The following is a 15,049-nucleotide window of genomic DNA, read 5'->3' on the forward strand; positions in this document are numbered from 1 at the left end:
GGGCCAACCAGAAACAGTGGGAGAAACTATAGAAACACACATCAAACCCTCAAGAGAGCTCTAAGGGGCCATGTGAGCCTCATGTCCCCAGAGGGTGCCCTGAATGACAGCCAAGAGCATTAACTTCTGGCGAGAATCAAGGCCGGTGAGTCACGAAGAGAAAGTCCAGTAGCCTTTTTTAGAGGCCCCCAAAAATGTTTGACATTTTAGAAAAGTTTCCACCCATTATGCTTTCTTTTGTTTTTATATTTTGGTACTCAAAAATTTGCTTTCTAGAAAATTCATGTTGTCAAAGAACTACATGACTTATTACAAGAGGTATTACTGTACCCAGATTTTCTAGGCAAAGCTCTGATTTGATATCTCATGATGAGGAGTTAAGGTGCACAGACTTTTTCCCTTCTGTGTTTTCTTTCTTTTTGGTGGAACCATCTGAAGACAGCTGTGAACACCCAATGCCTGGAACTTACATACTGGAACATACTATACAGCTTACTTATGCAGACGCCCGACATCATGCCAAATCAGGGGCCTGCCTCCCTGCTGAGGTCTACTCTGTGGGTCACAGGAGGGAGAAGACTGGGGCAGACGGCCTCAGGGAAGGATGGGGTTTATGAAAATTTCTGTGGAATGGCAGAATGCTTGCCCCTGAAGTCACCGAACAGCTATGTTGATGCCAGTGAGCTAGGGGAGGGGTGCCCTGTGAAGCTCTCTTACCTCGATTGTGTTGCAAGAGCACAATAGTAGGATTGACAATTGTCGTAGAGGGGTAGGCAGATGATGGCTTGCTAACTGGTGCAGAGATCTGGGAATCTGTTCCAGCATGGGATGAAGAAACTTCATTTAGTAGAGGACTTGGATCCTAAAAAGAGAACAAAGACTATAACCAACTATAATACATGAAACCTAATGTTGATGCTTTTTAAAAAGAAGAAATTTAAAGGTTTACAAGGACCTTAATTACAGAAAGAAATGTAATCAGTGAGACATCACTAATTCCAGTTAGAAGTGTAATCTGGAATGCTTAGTCTCTTTGTTGGTGTTAGTAAGGGCAGAGAGGGAAGGTGAGTGTTACTGGAATTCTCAGCAACATCATTCGTTACTTTCACCTGGTAATAACTGTGAAACAATCCGGTTACTGAAAAAGGAAATTCAAAACAAAGTAGAATAACATGCAAGACTCATGCAATTCCATGTGATCCGAGAACAAGAGCTGGTTTAAGGGAAAAATCAGGAAAGTTTAGCACACTTTTCTAAAGAAACATAAGACAATGTGAGCGCAAGAAGCCATCAATGTAAGAATGAGGAGGAGTTAAGTATCGGTACTCTTAGAAAACTACTCTTACTATTTGCATCACTCAACAACTTCACTAGCAATTGCTTCCGAGATTTGGATGTTTTCTGATCCTATCCTGACATTGTTTTTCACTCCAGTATTGATCACAAAGATCTTTGAAGTGGTAAAGACCTACAAAAATCTTCAAAAACCTGAGGTCTAAAAACCAACAAAATCATTACTACTAACATAATTTGCATGATGGGAATAATGCCAGTCTTTCTTAAAGACAGAAAAATAAGACCTTGGAATGTAGTAAGGATATGCAGACAGTTTCCTGTATCACATCTATAAATCTTGCAAAGTTTCTATTTTGGAATTTTCAGACCTCTAGTCAGAGTGTCATTTTTAAAAGGGTTTGAAAAGCAAGACTTTGATCATCACTCTCCAGATTAAAGTATGGCTCAAAGCAATTAGTATGCTCCAGAGATCAGCTTCTCTGTAAGTACCTGTAGGACAAAAGCCATGCCTCCCTTCCTCGTTTGTGCCCCACCCACCCTGCACCTAGCACAACACCCTGCAGACAGCAGGTGCTCGGTACATGTGGCCTGAATGACTGGAGACCTCCACTAGCAAAGGTGTCTCTGAACAACTTTTGCAGCAAGAGAACATGTGAGCATCAAGAGACAGTGTGAGTGTCAGGACCAGGGACAGCTCCTGACACACAGTAGGGGCTTCCTGAATAACACTGGCTTGGTCAGTCCAATTCTTCTGAAAGTGCCCTGATGTTGCAGCTGTTAGTTATGACAAACAGCTCAGTTTAGTGAATAAAATGTTTCTGAGACTCGAGAGGCACCATATGATCTTGTTCAAAAGTGCTTCATCTCCATTTTTTTCAATTGTAAAGTAGAAAAAAATTACACTTGTCTTAATTTACTTCCTAAGTGATTTAATAAAGAAAAATGACACACATGAAAATTCTGCCATAATGCACCCAAGAAACATACCCAAAAAATCATGCATATGGCTTTTTATAGTATAAATACCTATTGTGGTGTCTGGATGGATCATGTGAACATTAAGTGTTATACAAATGTTATTCTGTGGCACAACGCTTATTTCTGGAACATCACAAAAAAGGCTGTTGACTAAAAGAACCTGGATCAATTAACATGAAGTTTCTTTTTCACTCTTACTCTCAAATAGCTGCAGAAACTGAGCAAATACCAACTTGTGGCTTGGCCACCATCCATAGGGGCTTCTGCTCTTCTTGACAATTCTCATTCAGTGGAGGATCCCAAGCGGTTTCCTTTTTTACCTGTTACCTGGGGCAACCAGAAGTCATCAGGCCAACTGAAGTCTCCCCTGGAACTCTTATTAGGCTGATCAGTCAGGTGTGAGAAACTGAGGAAACTATCCTAACTAATCTGTCCTGGCCCACCTGAAATAAAATTCAATATGAAAATCTAAATCTATAAAGGTGATAAATTATAGAGTATACAACAAAACTACTCACAAGTGTATACTAGGGCACTAAAAATATCCCACTTTATATGCTGCTCAAGAGAAATATTCTGGGCCAGAGGGAAGAATATCTATACCATCTATAACAGGAGCAGCTTCTCAATTCACCTGTAAGTTGCACCGGGGTAAGGGGAGTACATTAGAAACAATATAGCATTTTCCTCCAACATGGGTGAGTTGCAAAGCTCAAAGCTAGGAGGACATCTAAAGATTCTGGGCATGTTCAGTTGAGTCTTGACATAGCTGCACCGTGTTACATCTAGAGATCTGAGAAGGTCTAGGACCAGGATGAAGCCATTCCCAGGCTTGGTGTGCCTGATATCTGGCTATAAATTCTTCTGTAATCCAAATAGTTTTCCTGCTTTCTACATGACTGGCTTCAGTTTAATGAGCCACAGGGATGTTACTAAACATTTACCTTCATCAGCCAATTACAGGACCCACTGTGGTCCAAGGACCCTTAGCCACAGAACCCTTAAGCTGAGTGTTATCAAATCAGAGCCCTGGGCCCCACTGCAGACCCATCCCAGGGCTCTAGGAATATAACCTAGAATTGGGCTTCCTTGTCTCTTGGATAATCTCAAGTATGCTAAGCTTGAGAACTAACTGCACTGTTAGTAGTAATATGCTACCCAGAAAACCCCTTTGAGAGCAGGGGCTGCACCCTGTTCATAATTGGACCTGCCGAATCTAGCCGGATGCCTAGAACATGGCAGGAGCTCATGCCTTGCTAATTAGCCAACAGCTTACTTTGGAAGAACTCTGGCCCCCATTTGCTAGGGCAAGTCCTCGGCAATGTAGCTGACAGTTATTGAGCGCTCTCTCTATGGGAAGCACTCTAACAGAAGTTTAACATACTCGGTCCTACTGTACCCCACAGGCCTGTGAGTAGATCCATGCATCCCTATTTTACAATTCACTCTGAGGTTCTCACAGATTCTCTTGATTCCCAGAGCTCCTGAGGAGAAAAAAGACTGGGTACCCTGACGCAGCTTTTCTACTTGGGCTTTCCTACCTACAATGCGGACTCATCCCTCACAGGATGGGGCCTGAGGTATCCGGGCTCTTAACCTTCATATGACCCCTGGAGCAACATTGTGTCACACAGGCCCCCGCAAGCTTCCAGTCAGGGGCCCCAGCAATTTTATGCCTTTGGAGAAAATAGTCCCAACATCTGTGCAAGGCTTTTAGATCCATTTACTCAATTAAACTCAACTCTCTCCCTCTCTCTTTTTTAACCAGTCTCTGCCATTGCTGTATATAAAAGAGTCTGTTTACTTGCTAAATCAACCAAAGAGGGAATCTCTCCTCCCCTGGAGGCTCACTGCTCCCTGGTGGAAAAGCGGCCGGCCATTGGCTTTCCCACATAGCTCCTCAGCTCTCAACACCACATCGGCTTGGCCTCTGGAGAGCATCACCAGCCAAAGGAAAGGCCACAGAGGTTCGCTGAGGGAAAATAGAGTTCTTTCAGGAAGATGTGCATTCCGAATCAGACAGACAGGAAGAGGGACGTGAGGGGCCCGTGAGCAGCTGCGGGAAAACCATGAACACGCATGGGAGGCATGCACTCTGGGGAAAGCAAACAGTTACCACACAAGCGCAGTGGCAGCGGACACTTCCCTCAGAACTTAGTACTTCAGTGAGGAAGGGGATTTTCACTGCCAGGAGCAGACATTCAGGAAGGCTTTGGGGAGGGGGTTCCAGCAAGCTTACGGTACTTGAAACAGCTCCCGTGAGGTCAGGCGCCGAGGCTCTGCAGAGGCCCTCCGGGACCGGAGGGACCAGCGGAGGAGGTGGTGAGGATGGTGGTGTCTGGCTAACGGGGGGGCGCGGGCCAGAAGTGCTGGCCGGCTGGCCGTGGTGGGGGCGCCTCTGCAGACGAGGGGGAATGAAATCATCTAGGGTCGGGAAGGTCAGAGGTGAGCCGGCAGGGGCGGTCGCCGGGCTTGGGGGGCCAAGAGGCCCCAGAGATGCTGGAGGTCTGGTAGTGCCTTCTTGCCCTCGGTCAGTATTAACCAGGTAGAGAGGGACAACTATGATCTCAGGCTGGGCTGAACTGGAGAGGGTGGCATCCTGTAGGAAATAAGGGGTCGTTATGTAAAGGGGCACGGCAGGGGAGAAGGAACTCCATATTTAAACAGTTGAGACTGGACATGCAGTGATGTACTCTGAGAAATATTTAATCAGTGCCCGTTCTCCAGAGGACATGAGACCGTCAGTGCTAGCCAGCTGGCCTCCTGACACTCTGTGACACAGAGAGAACCCCATCCAAGTTTACTTTCCATCTTTCTATTTTTGAATCCTTTTAACACTTTAGAGAGTGAGAGAGAGAGAGAGAGAGAGAGAGAGAGAGAGAGAACAACAGAACAGGCAGGCAGGCTGTGTTTGGCCCCCAAACTGCTTGCAGAGCCCGAAAGCTTGGGAGTAAATACCATTTCTTTGGCACCTTGTGAAAAGATATAAACACTCCGTATCTCACCACGTTGTTAGTCTATGGGTCCCACACTCCAGCATACTTACACATTACCGGGAAAGAGAGGGGAGAGGGCAGAGAGGACTGTGCCGAGGTGTTCAGAGAGAAGAATTCGGGATTCAAGCTGCAGAGGTGCGGAGGAAAGGGAGGGGAGGGCAGCCCAGAAAACAAGGGAGCTGCTCTGCCTGAGTTTCGGAAGAGAGGGCGTAGAAGACACACACACATCTAATTCCTTGCCTTGGCTGGATAACTCGGCTGCGAAAGGTAAGGTTCTTTTCTCTTCCGGTTTTCGGGAGCAGAGGAAAGCTGGGGGCCTAGCACAGGTGGTCTCACCGCGTCCGGGAACGGAGGCCGAGGGCACAGGGAAGGACTCTCGCCCCGGACAGCGGCATCTTTATGGATGTCAAAGAATAGCTTGGGAGGGCCAGGAGGAGTGGAGGGTGGCTTTCCCGTGCTGGCCGCGTGGGAGACAAGGCTGGGAGCCTGTGCGCGAGCGCCTGCAGCTTCCAAGGGAGTGCCCGTGGCTGGGTCAGATGCAACACAAGAGGAGCTTTGCGCTGCCACCCGGCAAATGTTATTGGATAAACAAGGTACATATAAGCTGCTGACCTTTTTATTCCCAACTGCCTCATGACGTGGGTTAGAGCTCACATTCTCACTGTAAACTGTCCTGGTGGCCACACAGTGGTGCCGGGGTTGGGAGGAAGCACTGGGGAACGTGGGACCAGGAAGCAAGGGTCCAGGCGACGCTGTGCCTTTGGGAGCAGATCTGGCTGCCAGGGAGATGGAGACAAGTTGGGGTCGTGAGGGGCTCTGCTGGCTGAGGGTGCTGAGGGGGACGTAAGGCTTTGGTGAGCTCAGGTAGAGGGAGTCCTTGGAGGTACTGTGGATGGTGGGGGGCTGCCATGCAAAGCGGTCCCCTTTAGGGAGAGGAGGCCGAGGGGGAGAGAGGACCTTTAGCATGATTTTCAAGAGTAAGTATCAAAATGGGGAACAAAGAAAGAAAGAGGACGGGAAATGGAAAGAAGGATGATCATTAGAAATAGGAGCATAACATGATCTGAAGAAAAACAATTCTTGACTTGTTTTTAAGCAAACCTTGAGCTTAGATTCCTCATGATCCCTACGTTTCTCCTCTGGCTATAGCCAAGGACTGAACCATACTCACCTGGACAGGCAGGCCTGATTCTCTCAGATCTCAGCCCAGGAGAGGCCCTGTGCTGAGTCAGTTTGGCAGCCATCCTCAGCCGACATGCATCCCTTATTAGCCGTCCAGACTGAAGGGTGCCCAAGGGCTCATGGCCAGGGCAAGAGGCCCCAGAGCCCCCCACCTTCCCTCAAAGATTGTTCTCTCCATGCCCTTAGCTCTAACAGTTTAAGTTCACTGGAACGCTTGAATATCTTTCATTCTCTTCCCTTAGGAAATAGAGAATTGGAAGACTCATCCTGATTTGTGTTCACAGAAGACAGATGTCTTAATTGAATCACTGAGATTTAGTGCTCAATTCCATAAGCATAACCAATTAAAGCTCACCAAGAAGAGAATGCTCAGGATTTAGAATCCACATGTACTCTTTTCTCAGAGGAAACAATTTGATGGAACTAATTATTAGAAGGAAGACAGGCATGAGATTAAAAGCATGTAGTCTCCCATTTTGATGCACACAGAACAAAGGGACCAGGCAACGAAGAACTTGATTTGCCTACTGAGTTGGACTGTGCCTGGGTCATCAGATTCCAGCCCCTTCCCCACTGCCACCTAGCCCACCGCTGGGCACAGACAGTCCCACAGCGGGTGAGCAGCCTCACACTCCTGGCTTCAGCCCGAAGCTCTGGTTCCAGGCTGAAAGGAAGCTGTCGGTCACATCTCATTCCCCCTCCCTCAGTACAGCTCCTAGCTCCTCCTCGGGTCTCAGGGGGGCAGAGGAAGCAGAATAATTCTCCAGAATGATCTTCATGTCAATGAGAACCATCTGGCAATTGGTGGAAATTAGACCATAAAATGAGGAAAGTTTATTTTCCTAGTGTTATGGATTCAATGTGTATGTCCCCCAAAGTTCATATAAGGAATCCATAGCCCCAAGTGATCGTGTTTGGAAATGGAGCGAGGAGGAGAGGAGATGTGGTTATGAAGGTGGGGTCTCCATGATGGGATTAGTGTCCTTATAAAAAGAGACTAGAGTTCCCTCTTGTCCCACCAGGTTTGGACACAGTGAGAAGTCGCTGTCTACACGTGAGGAAGAGAGCCCTAACTAGGAGCCAAATCAGCTGGCACCTTGGTTTTGGACTTCCCAGCCTACAGAACTGTGAGAAATAAATGCCTATTTTTTAAGACACCTGATTATGGTATTTTGTTACAGCAACCTAAGCTAAGACCCCTAGATTTTCCTATCTTCAAAGACAGCCCAGTACTAAAAAGCCAGAACATCATCTAGATTGCACCAGTGAAGTGCACTGTGAGTTTGGTCACTACCTAGCAGATGGGCTATGAGCAAAAGCTGGGAGAGTGTGTGGGTGTGGGTCTACGTGGGGGTGGTTCTTTATTTGTTGTGGGGTGAGGCAGCAAGGGGGAAGGGATGTTAACAAGGGCAAACAGGTGATAAATCAAGCTTTCTGAGTCTGGATTAGAGTATCAACTCCAGAAACAGTAAGCAACTTAAACTCAGTTTTCAAGCTACAAATAAGCTGGATTGAGAAGAAACAATTTGGATATCCTAGGTTAACTCGATGCCTATCCTTTCCACGGGGCGCCCAAGACACTGCTAGTGGAATGAGGCCGTGTGGACCAGCCGAAAATACAAAACGAATGGCCCCTCTTCAGGAGTTAGCAGGAGTAAACCCCTCCAGTTGGGACACACTTGGTTCCGGTGAACTCACACTGGAGGTTGGGGCAGGTTTCACTCTGAACAACGCTCTCTAGAAATAAAACACGGGAACCATCACACGCCAGAGGGACTGGGGGACTGGGAGTGGTGGTTGTCAGGGAGGTAAGTAAAAGCCAATTTTGACTTCAGCTCAGATTTACTTTTACTTTGAGCTCAAGTGTCCCACATGTGATTCTTTCTTGTCCAAAGATAGAAGTAGGTTTCAGTGAGTTTTTAACTTAATTTGGTTATGGCCATATAAGGTGCCTGGGCTGCATGACATCAGCCACCAGGCTTCCCAGGGCTTGGACCCTGCAGAGAAGATGCCTCCCCAGGGTGCTGACAGTTCACTCAGAGCCAAAGGCCTTCCTGTCTTAAAGAAGGAGGGAGACAGGTGCTGTCATTTTACATGGAAGGATCTACTCTCTGACTTATTGTAAACACTGTGCAAACTACAGAGGCAGTTTCCATTCCTGCCTAGCTGGCTACTAATGAAATTCCATTTATCTCTGTAGAAGGTGGGGCAGGGAAGAAATGGGGCTGCTTGAAGAAACAGATATGTTCCTAGTTTATATGGTTTCAGAAACTGCCCATCTCGGCCTCCACTGAAGACCACCGTGATGATGCTGTCAGAGGCAGGGAGCCTTGGTTCCCCATTGCCAGAGTTGAGCAGGGCAGCAGGTCCAGGCTAGCAGAAAGAAAGGCAGCATACGGGGGCACCAGGAGGCAGGATTTGCCTCTGGCCCTGGCGTCTCCAAGACCCTGACTCATTCCCTACGAGGAGACGCCAGGCCTGGGGGCTCTAAGAGCTGTCTTCATCTGAAACTAAGCCAGGGCGGTCCCCAGCCCAGCTCAGTCTGGTTCTGTCTAAGCCAGTGTAGGTACTTACCACTCTGGCAATGGCTCTGTGGACAAGAAGTCATTTTTGCATTCAAAAAACAAATCCAAGAAATAACATATGACCTAAAGGTTCTTGAATGTTGGGTGGCTGACTGTATATTGAATATACAGAATAAAACCTCTGTATCAGCGATTTGCCAGGTTCTCTTTGAGACACCCCAATAAAAAAAATTCTTGGACAGTGACAAATAAAACATGCTATCTGTAGACGATATGAAAGAATGTTCACCATCATGATAAGGCTCACCCTTATACACTCCTTGAGGGCAATGTTTGACATCTTGATCTGAACACAGTGAATGCTGAGTAAAGCTGTAGTAAATAGATATATTCAGGAGGAATTTTTATTTTACTTCACGTTCTCAAAATGATCTCTTTAGAAGAGCTAAGAAACCAAAGGAAGGAGTGAGTTAGCCTTTGAACTGCGTCACCGGTAGGGGAGGAGGATGTGCTTCCACATTTGCCTTGAATTAATCAGCACCATTTCCTAACCCGGAGAGAGCCAACTGTATTCACGCCTGAGACGGCCTGACAGGAGTCTGCCTGCCACAGGCAGCACTCACAGACCGGGAAAGGTCTCGGAAATGGGATAACAGTGGCCAGTCACTTACTGGACAGGTGTGTCCGATAAGGGCTTCAGGAGGCACACCTGCGGCTCTGGCTCTAACCAGTGTCCTTCCGTGCACCTGGCTGTGCCTACGGGAGGCAAGCATGGCAGGAAGGTTTAGCGGAGCTGCTCAGCGACACCTCTAAGCCTGGAAAGCCAGGGTCTGCAGAGAGGAAGACATCCTCTGTGACTTGGTTCTACTTCAGAGGCCAGTGCAACTTTATGCCTTCAGGAGCAGGAACTGGAGGATCAGCAGAGAAGGGGGCGGGTGGGCGCCAGGGCGGTATTCCGAATGCCCAGCCTCCTTGTGAATTCCGGGAGCACCTTCATGAAAGGCACGCCCAGGGAAGTGGACCCCATGAGGAACATATTCTCACCATATTTTTTTTTGAGCAGTACGGCTTGCTTTAAGAGAAAGGACCACTCCTTTCCATGGATATTGTGCCTCTGTAAAAAAAACCCTCTTCACTCATTGCCCGAACTAAAACAAAATCTATTCTTTCATCAGAATGGCAGAGTAGCAACAGGGAGGGGAAGGAAGAAAGGTCAGGAAAACAGCTTAAGGGAAAGCAAAATGATCCCTCCCCAAGTTGTACAACGAGGTGGTTGAGGCTGTGCTGTACTGGCCATTCGGACGCCCGTCTGCTTGTTCTGGGCCGCTGGCTTTGAGGCTGCTACCTGATCGTGATCTGTGAGGCTAGAGTTGCTGGAATTCTTATAGCAAATTAATGCAATAAACACAAGAGTGTCCTCTTATATCCCAGAGATTTTAACCCACCAGGCTCAGACCCACCCCCCCTTACTCAGGGCTAAATGGATTCTCTTTCAGAACATTACCACATACATTTTGAACCTAGAAAACATTGGGCCTATACTTCCCATCCCCTGGTATAGACCATCCTCATCCTCTGCTACCCTTGAGCCCCAACTTTTCCCTATCCCTGGTCCTTGCAGAGCTTTTCCAGTTAGGGATAAGTGCGGCTCACATCCTGGTCCACCATTCAGCTGGGCAAGCAGGAAGTCACAAGCACAGGCTGAAAGACGGAAGAACAGGTGCTGCTCATGCGTCCCCACCCCGCCCTTGGGCACAGGCCTACCTGGGGCTTGTCGGAAGGTAGGTTGGGGTGCACACTTCTGTAGCCCTTGGCAGCAAGTGAGGAGGGCTGGGCGTTTCCATTGGCATCGGCATTGGAAGAAAGCCTCCACTCATCTGAGAAATGGGGGGAAAACAAGAGACGTCACTCACAGGGACCACGCCCAGTTCCCCTCTAATATAAAGTCCCTGGTGGAAGGCAGGGGCAGAAAGAATGCAAGAGAAACCATACCTGCTGAGGGATTCTCTGAGTCCAGAACTACGTGTGGTGCAGAAAGGATGAAAACAGGAAGAGAAAGGGGCAAACAGAAATGGTTACACTCGCAGGAAACAAGCATGTACTGCAGAGAAAGAGGAAAATCCAGCGCCCCAATGCCTGACACAAAACGCCCTCAGTCACGATGGCCTAATTACCATAGGAACCCACTCTAAACCATGATGTGCTCACAGGCGCTGACCTTTGAAAACACAAGGCTCACATTCACAGAAATGAAGAAACAATTGTTCCTTGACATTCTTACTTTATAGACACATAGGCAACAGAACTCTCCCCTGCCCAGCCCCTAGTATCTCCCAGTCCCCATCTCCATCCCCGACTGGGCTCCAAATGACCTCTCCTCATTAGCAGGCTGGGCTAATTAACTGACTTGGAGAGGGCGAAATAGATAAGCACTTTTTCTGTGGCTACTGGCATGGGGCTAGGGGGAAAGCATGATTTAAGCCCAGAGGTATCTGCTGTGATAAGGACTTTTTCCCCCCTTCCCTGTCTGCTTTCCTTCTTTCCATTTAAATGAGCCACATAAACATTCCAAAATCTAATTAGCCTGAGTTTTCATCATGTGTCAAGGTACCCTTTTCCCCTTGTGGCTGACTACTACCCTGACCTCAACTCAAATCCTGGATGCACCATCAATGGGCCCTGTGACCCTGGGCAAGTTCTAAGCCTCTTTTCCCATCTGAAAAGTGGGGATAATGATTTGGTTACTTCCTAAGTGTTGCCATAAGGATTAAATGACATAATGCAGGAGAAATGCTTAGCACATGCCTGCCAGGGCTCAGTAAATGTTTGCTAGCTATCATCATCTTCCGCATCGCCTCGTCTCTATGCTCTACTGTCCACCTAGCCCAGAGGTCAGCAAACTTTTTCTATCAAGGGCCAGACAGCAAATGCTTTAAGCATTGTGGGCCACATGGTCTCAGTTGCAGCTATTCAACTCTACTGTCCTCCCACAAAAGTGGCCACAGATAACATGTACATGAATGAGTGTGGTTGTGTTCCAAAGAACTTTCATTTATGGACATGGAGATTTGAATTTCATAGAATTTTCATATGCATATCATATTATTCCTCTTGTGATTTTCCTCTCAACCATTTCCCCCCCTAAAAACCATTCTTAATTCATGGACTGTACAAAAATAGGCGTGGGCCAGATGTGGCCTGCAGGCCACAGTTTACCAACCCCCTGAACTAGCCAATCCCTTAACTTCCTTCATCGTGTCTGGCCTACTCTTACCTCACCCCTCTAGAGAGATAAAGAGGGACTTAGTACAGCAGCCATCACAACTCAAGCCCCATCTCAAGGACTAGAGGTGGGCTTTCCAGATGTCAAGTTGAGATTTACCAACGTTACTGAACGCCAGTCTAAGGGCCAGACACTGTTAGTCACTTTTGTCCTTATTTAGTGTACATAAGTCTGTGAAGTAGGTGATTACTCTACTTCATGGACGAGGACAACAGAGGCCAACTTGCCCCAAATCACACAGCCTAGAAACACAAAGCAGTCAGCTTGGGTCTCCAGAAGTCAATGCAGCACCCTGCTCTCCACCCACAGCCACCAACCCCACCATCAACCACCTACATTCCAGGGAGAAGGTCGGAGAAAAGGTTGTGGGAACAAAAGGCAAAGCATTAGGTAAAGGTTTCGAATGGTTTGCATCCTTGCACAGAAGTTTCATTGCATCAGAATCACCTGTGCGCTTGTTAGCACAAACTGGAGGCCAGACCCCCAGCACTTCTGACTCGGCAGATGGGAGGTAAAGCTTTACATTTCTACCATGTTTCCCAGGCGATGCTGAGGTTGCCGGTCCACAGTCCACACTTTGAAAACCATGATACAAGGAATATTTGGAAAACATCTTTTTATCTGAAAAACTGTTTCCTATTAACTGTTAACTATTTTGTACCCATTTTTGCTTTCTTTTCTTCTCTAAAATAGAGGGTTTTAAAAAAAGTTTATTATTGAGAGAGAGAGAGAGAGAGAGAGAGAGGAAGGAAGAGACAAACACAAATGGGGATGGGACAGAGACAGAATCCTCAACAGGCTCCATCCTGAGTGTGGAGCCTGACGCCGGGCTCGAGCTCATGAACTGCTGAGATCATGACCTGAACCAAAATCAAGAGTCAGATGCTTAACTGACTGAGCACCCAGACAGAGGTTTTTATAACATGTTTCTGTCATGTATTCCTTTAGCGGGTTGCTGGTTATGTTTCTGCTACTCCCTTATGCATAATTCACAGGTATTTTGTCTTCTCTTTCTTCCCAACCATATAGCTGGGGAATTTATAGGATTTGAGGTTTACATGCATTATTGCAATGTACTGGCTTCCATGAGCAAGTGCAGGCTGCCATTCACTCTGAGCTTTTTCTCATCTATAAAATATGATCCTTACTCCATGGACACCACAGGATTGCTGAAGATCCAGAGATCAGGCATATGAAGGATCCTAAAAGCGACTATTTGTAACACTCACTGTTGCATCCATCCAGATTCCTGGCCCAGGGATTTCTTTGCACACAGTAGGCCCACAATCATGAAATGGCACAATGGGGTAACGGTGGCCCCCAACCCTGTATCATCAACTTCTACTGTTCCAACCTCCTAAGTTATTTCTAGTCCATCTTTCAAATGGCTCAGATTTACACATACACTGAATACCAATGGGTTCTGAGTGAGAGGTATCCAATGAAGGGCGTGAGCTTTCTACACAGACATGGGACACATTACTTTGCCTGCTCTTTGGGTCTTGGTTGAGTTGCTTCTATTCAGGTGACACTGACATGCAGATGTGTCATGGACAGCAGGGATGAGTCTGTCCCTTGGAAGCACTAGTCATAAGGGGACTATCAGTTTGGCATCTGACTGCCTAGGTGAAGGCCTTGCTAACTGCAGGTCCCACAGCACATGACAGCCTCGTCTGTGAAATGAGGTATTATGTATCTCTTTTGAGTCATGAGGACTAAACAGAAGTATCTGGCCTAGAGTATGTGCTTAGTAAAACTGGAATCCAAAACATAAAAAAAAAAAGCTTCCCCAAACATAGAAATAGGAGTTGTAGGCCTGTGCCATTTGATAAACAGCTTTGAGAACATAATATCCATGGAGATCAACCCACTTTTTCTTCTCATTTCAAGTCAGAAAAACTGTTCCTCTCACCCTGCCCCCAGAAAAGGTAATTTCCAGGACCTCTCTAGGCATTCCTCTCTTCCTTACTAAAGGAGGGCTGAATTTCCAATGCATGTCATCCTCTGTTACCCAGTCTTCTGAACCTTGAAGGTCGGCACCAGCCCATGGCCACTTGTACTCAAGTGTGGCAGGTGAAATTTTATATACATAATCATCAATTATTAGTTCTTGGGTGAGGAGACTGTCAAAATGCTTCTTTCAATAAATGTTACCTCAGAGGCCCGGAGGGGGGAGGAGGGCTTAGGAAAGTTGGATACTAGGTAGGTTTTGCAGCCTTGACGAGACCAACCCTTTCCAGCAGAAGTATAATTTTTTTGTCTTATCTTTTTCTCTTTCTCTTTTTTACACATGATCTTTTCTGGCCTTGGCCACAGCCTCTTGATATTTTCTTTTATCTCATTCTGTGCTAATTTCATTTCAGTCTGCTCTAAAGTTGTTCTGCTGATCAGTTCTTGGGATCTTAGGATAACTTTTACTGAGTCAGATTCGATGTGCTCTAGGAGGGTATCCAAGAATTGTTACAAGTGGATCTAAGAGTGTTCCAATCTCATTTATGTTTATTTCATTATTCTAGCTGTGTGGTAAATAATTTAACCTTACCCAAAAAGAGGTCTGGCCTTTGCCATCTGATTTCTGGGAATTAATCTCTAAACCCACAGAATGTCATCCCAATGGGAGTGTCTTTGTGCCAGATCAATAACGTGATTCAGTGTGGGGCCTCTGAGCCATCCAGAGCTCAGCCTCCTAATGGACTGCAGAGTGAGACTGGCCGCATGAGCAGGGGATAAAAACTCTGGATGCAACAGCTCAGGAGAACTTCCAGGTTGACCGTACTCTGAACATACGG

General features: G+C 46.8%; 1 protein-coding gene and 1 long non-coding RNA gene across 25 annotated transcripts in view; one reads left to right on the top strand and one right to left on the bottom strand.

The window, feature by feature from the left end:
• The window catches only part of SORBS1 (sorbin and SH3 domain containing 1), a 224,269-nt gene that overhangs the window by 85,780 nt on the left and 123,440 nt on the right, over positions 1–15,049 (bottom strand). For 8 of the 24 annotated variants that reach the window (XM_029932268.1, XM_029932270.1, XM_029932276.1 and 5 more), the window contains 4 exons: positions 10,970–10,996; positions 10,742–10,854; positions 4,514–4,873; positions 718–862 (listed from right to left, as the gene is read on the bottom strand). In XM_029932268.1, the coding sequence (XP_029788128.1) occupies positions 718–862; positions 4,514–4,873; positions 10,742–10,854; positions 10,970–10,996 (645 nt within the window). Of the gene's footprint in view, positions 1–717; positions 863–4,513; positions 4,874–5,510; positions 6,324–10,741; positions 10,855–10,969; positions 10,997–15,049 lie in introns of those variants that run through there. The other 16 variants (XM_029932256.1, XM_029932266.1, XM_029932260.1 and 13 more) reach the window with 5 other exon arrangements.
• On the top strand, positions 5,158–7,609 carry LOC115285723. The gene is made up of 2 exons (XR_003905667.1): positions 5,158–5,537; positions 7,475–7,609. It is a non-coding gene; the product is annotated as an uncharacterized LOC115285723 (long non-coding RNA).

The sequence above is a fragment of the Suricata suricatta genome, chromosome 2 (genome assembly GCF_006229205.1).
Source record: "Suricata suricatta isolate VVHF042 chromosome 2, meerkat_22Aug2017_6uvM2_HiC, whole genome shotgun sequence".
Lineage (NCBI taxonomy): Eukaryota > Metazoa > Chordata > Mammalia > Carnivora > Herpestidae > Suricata > Suricata suricatta.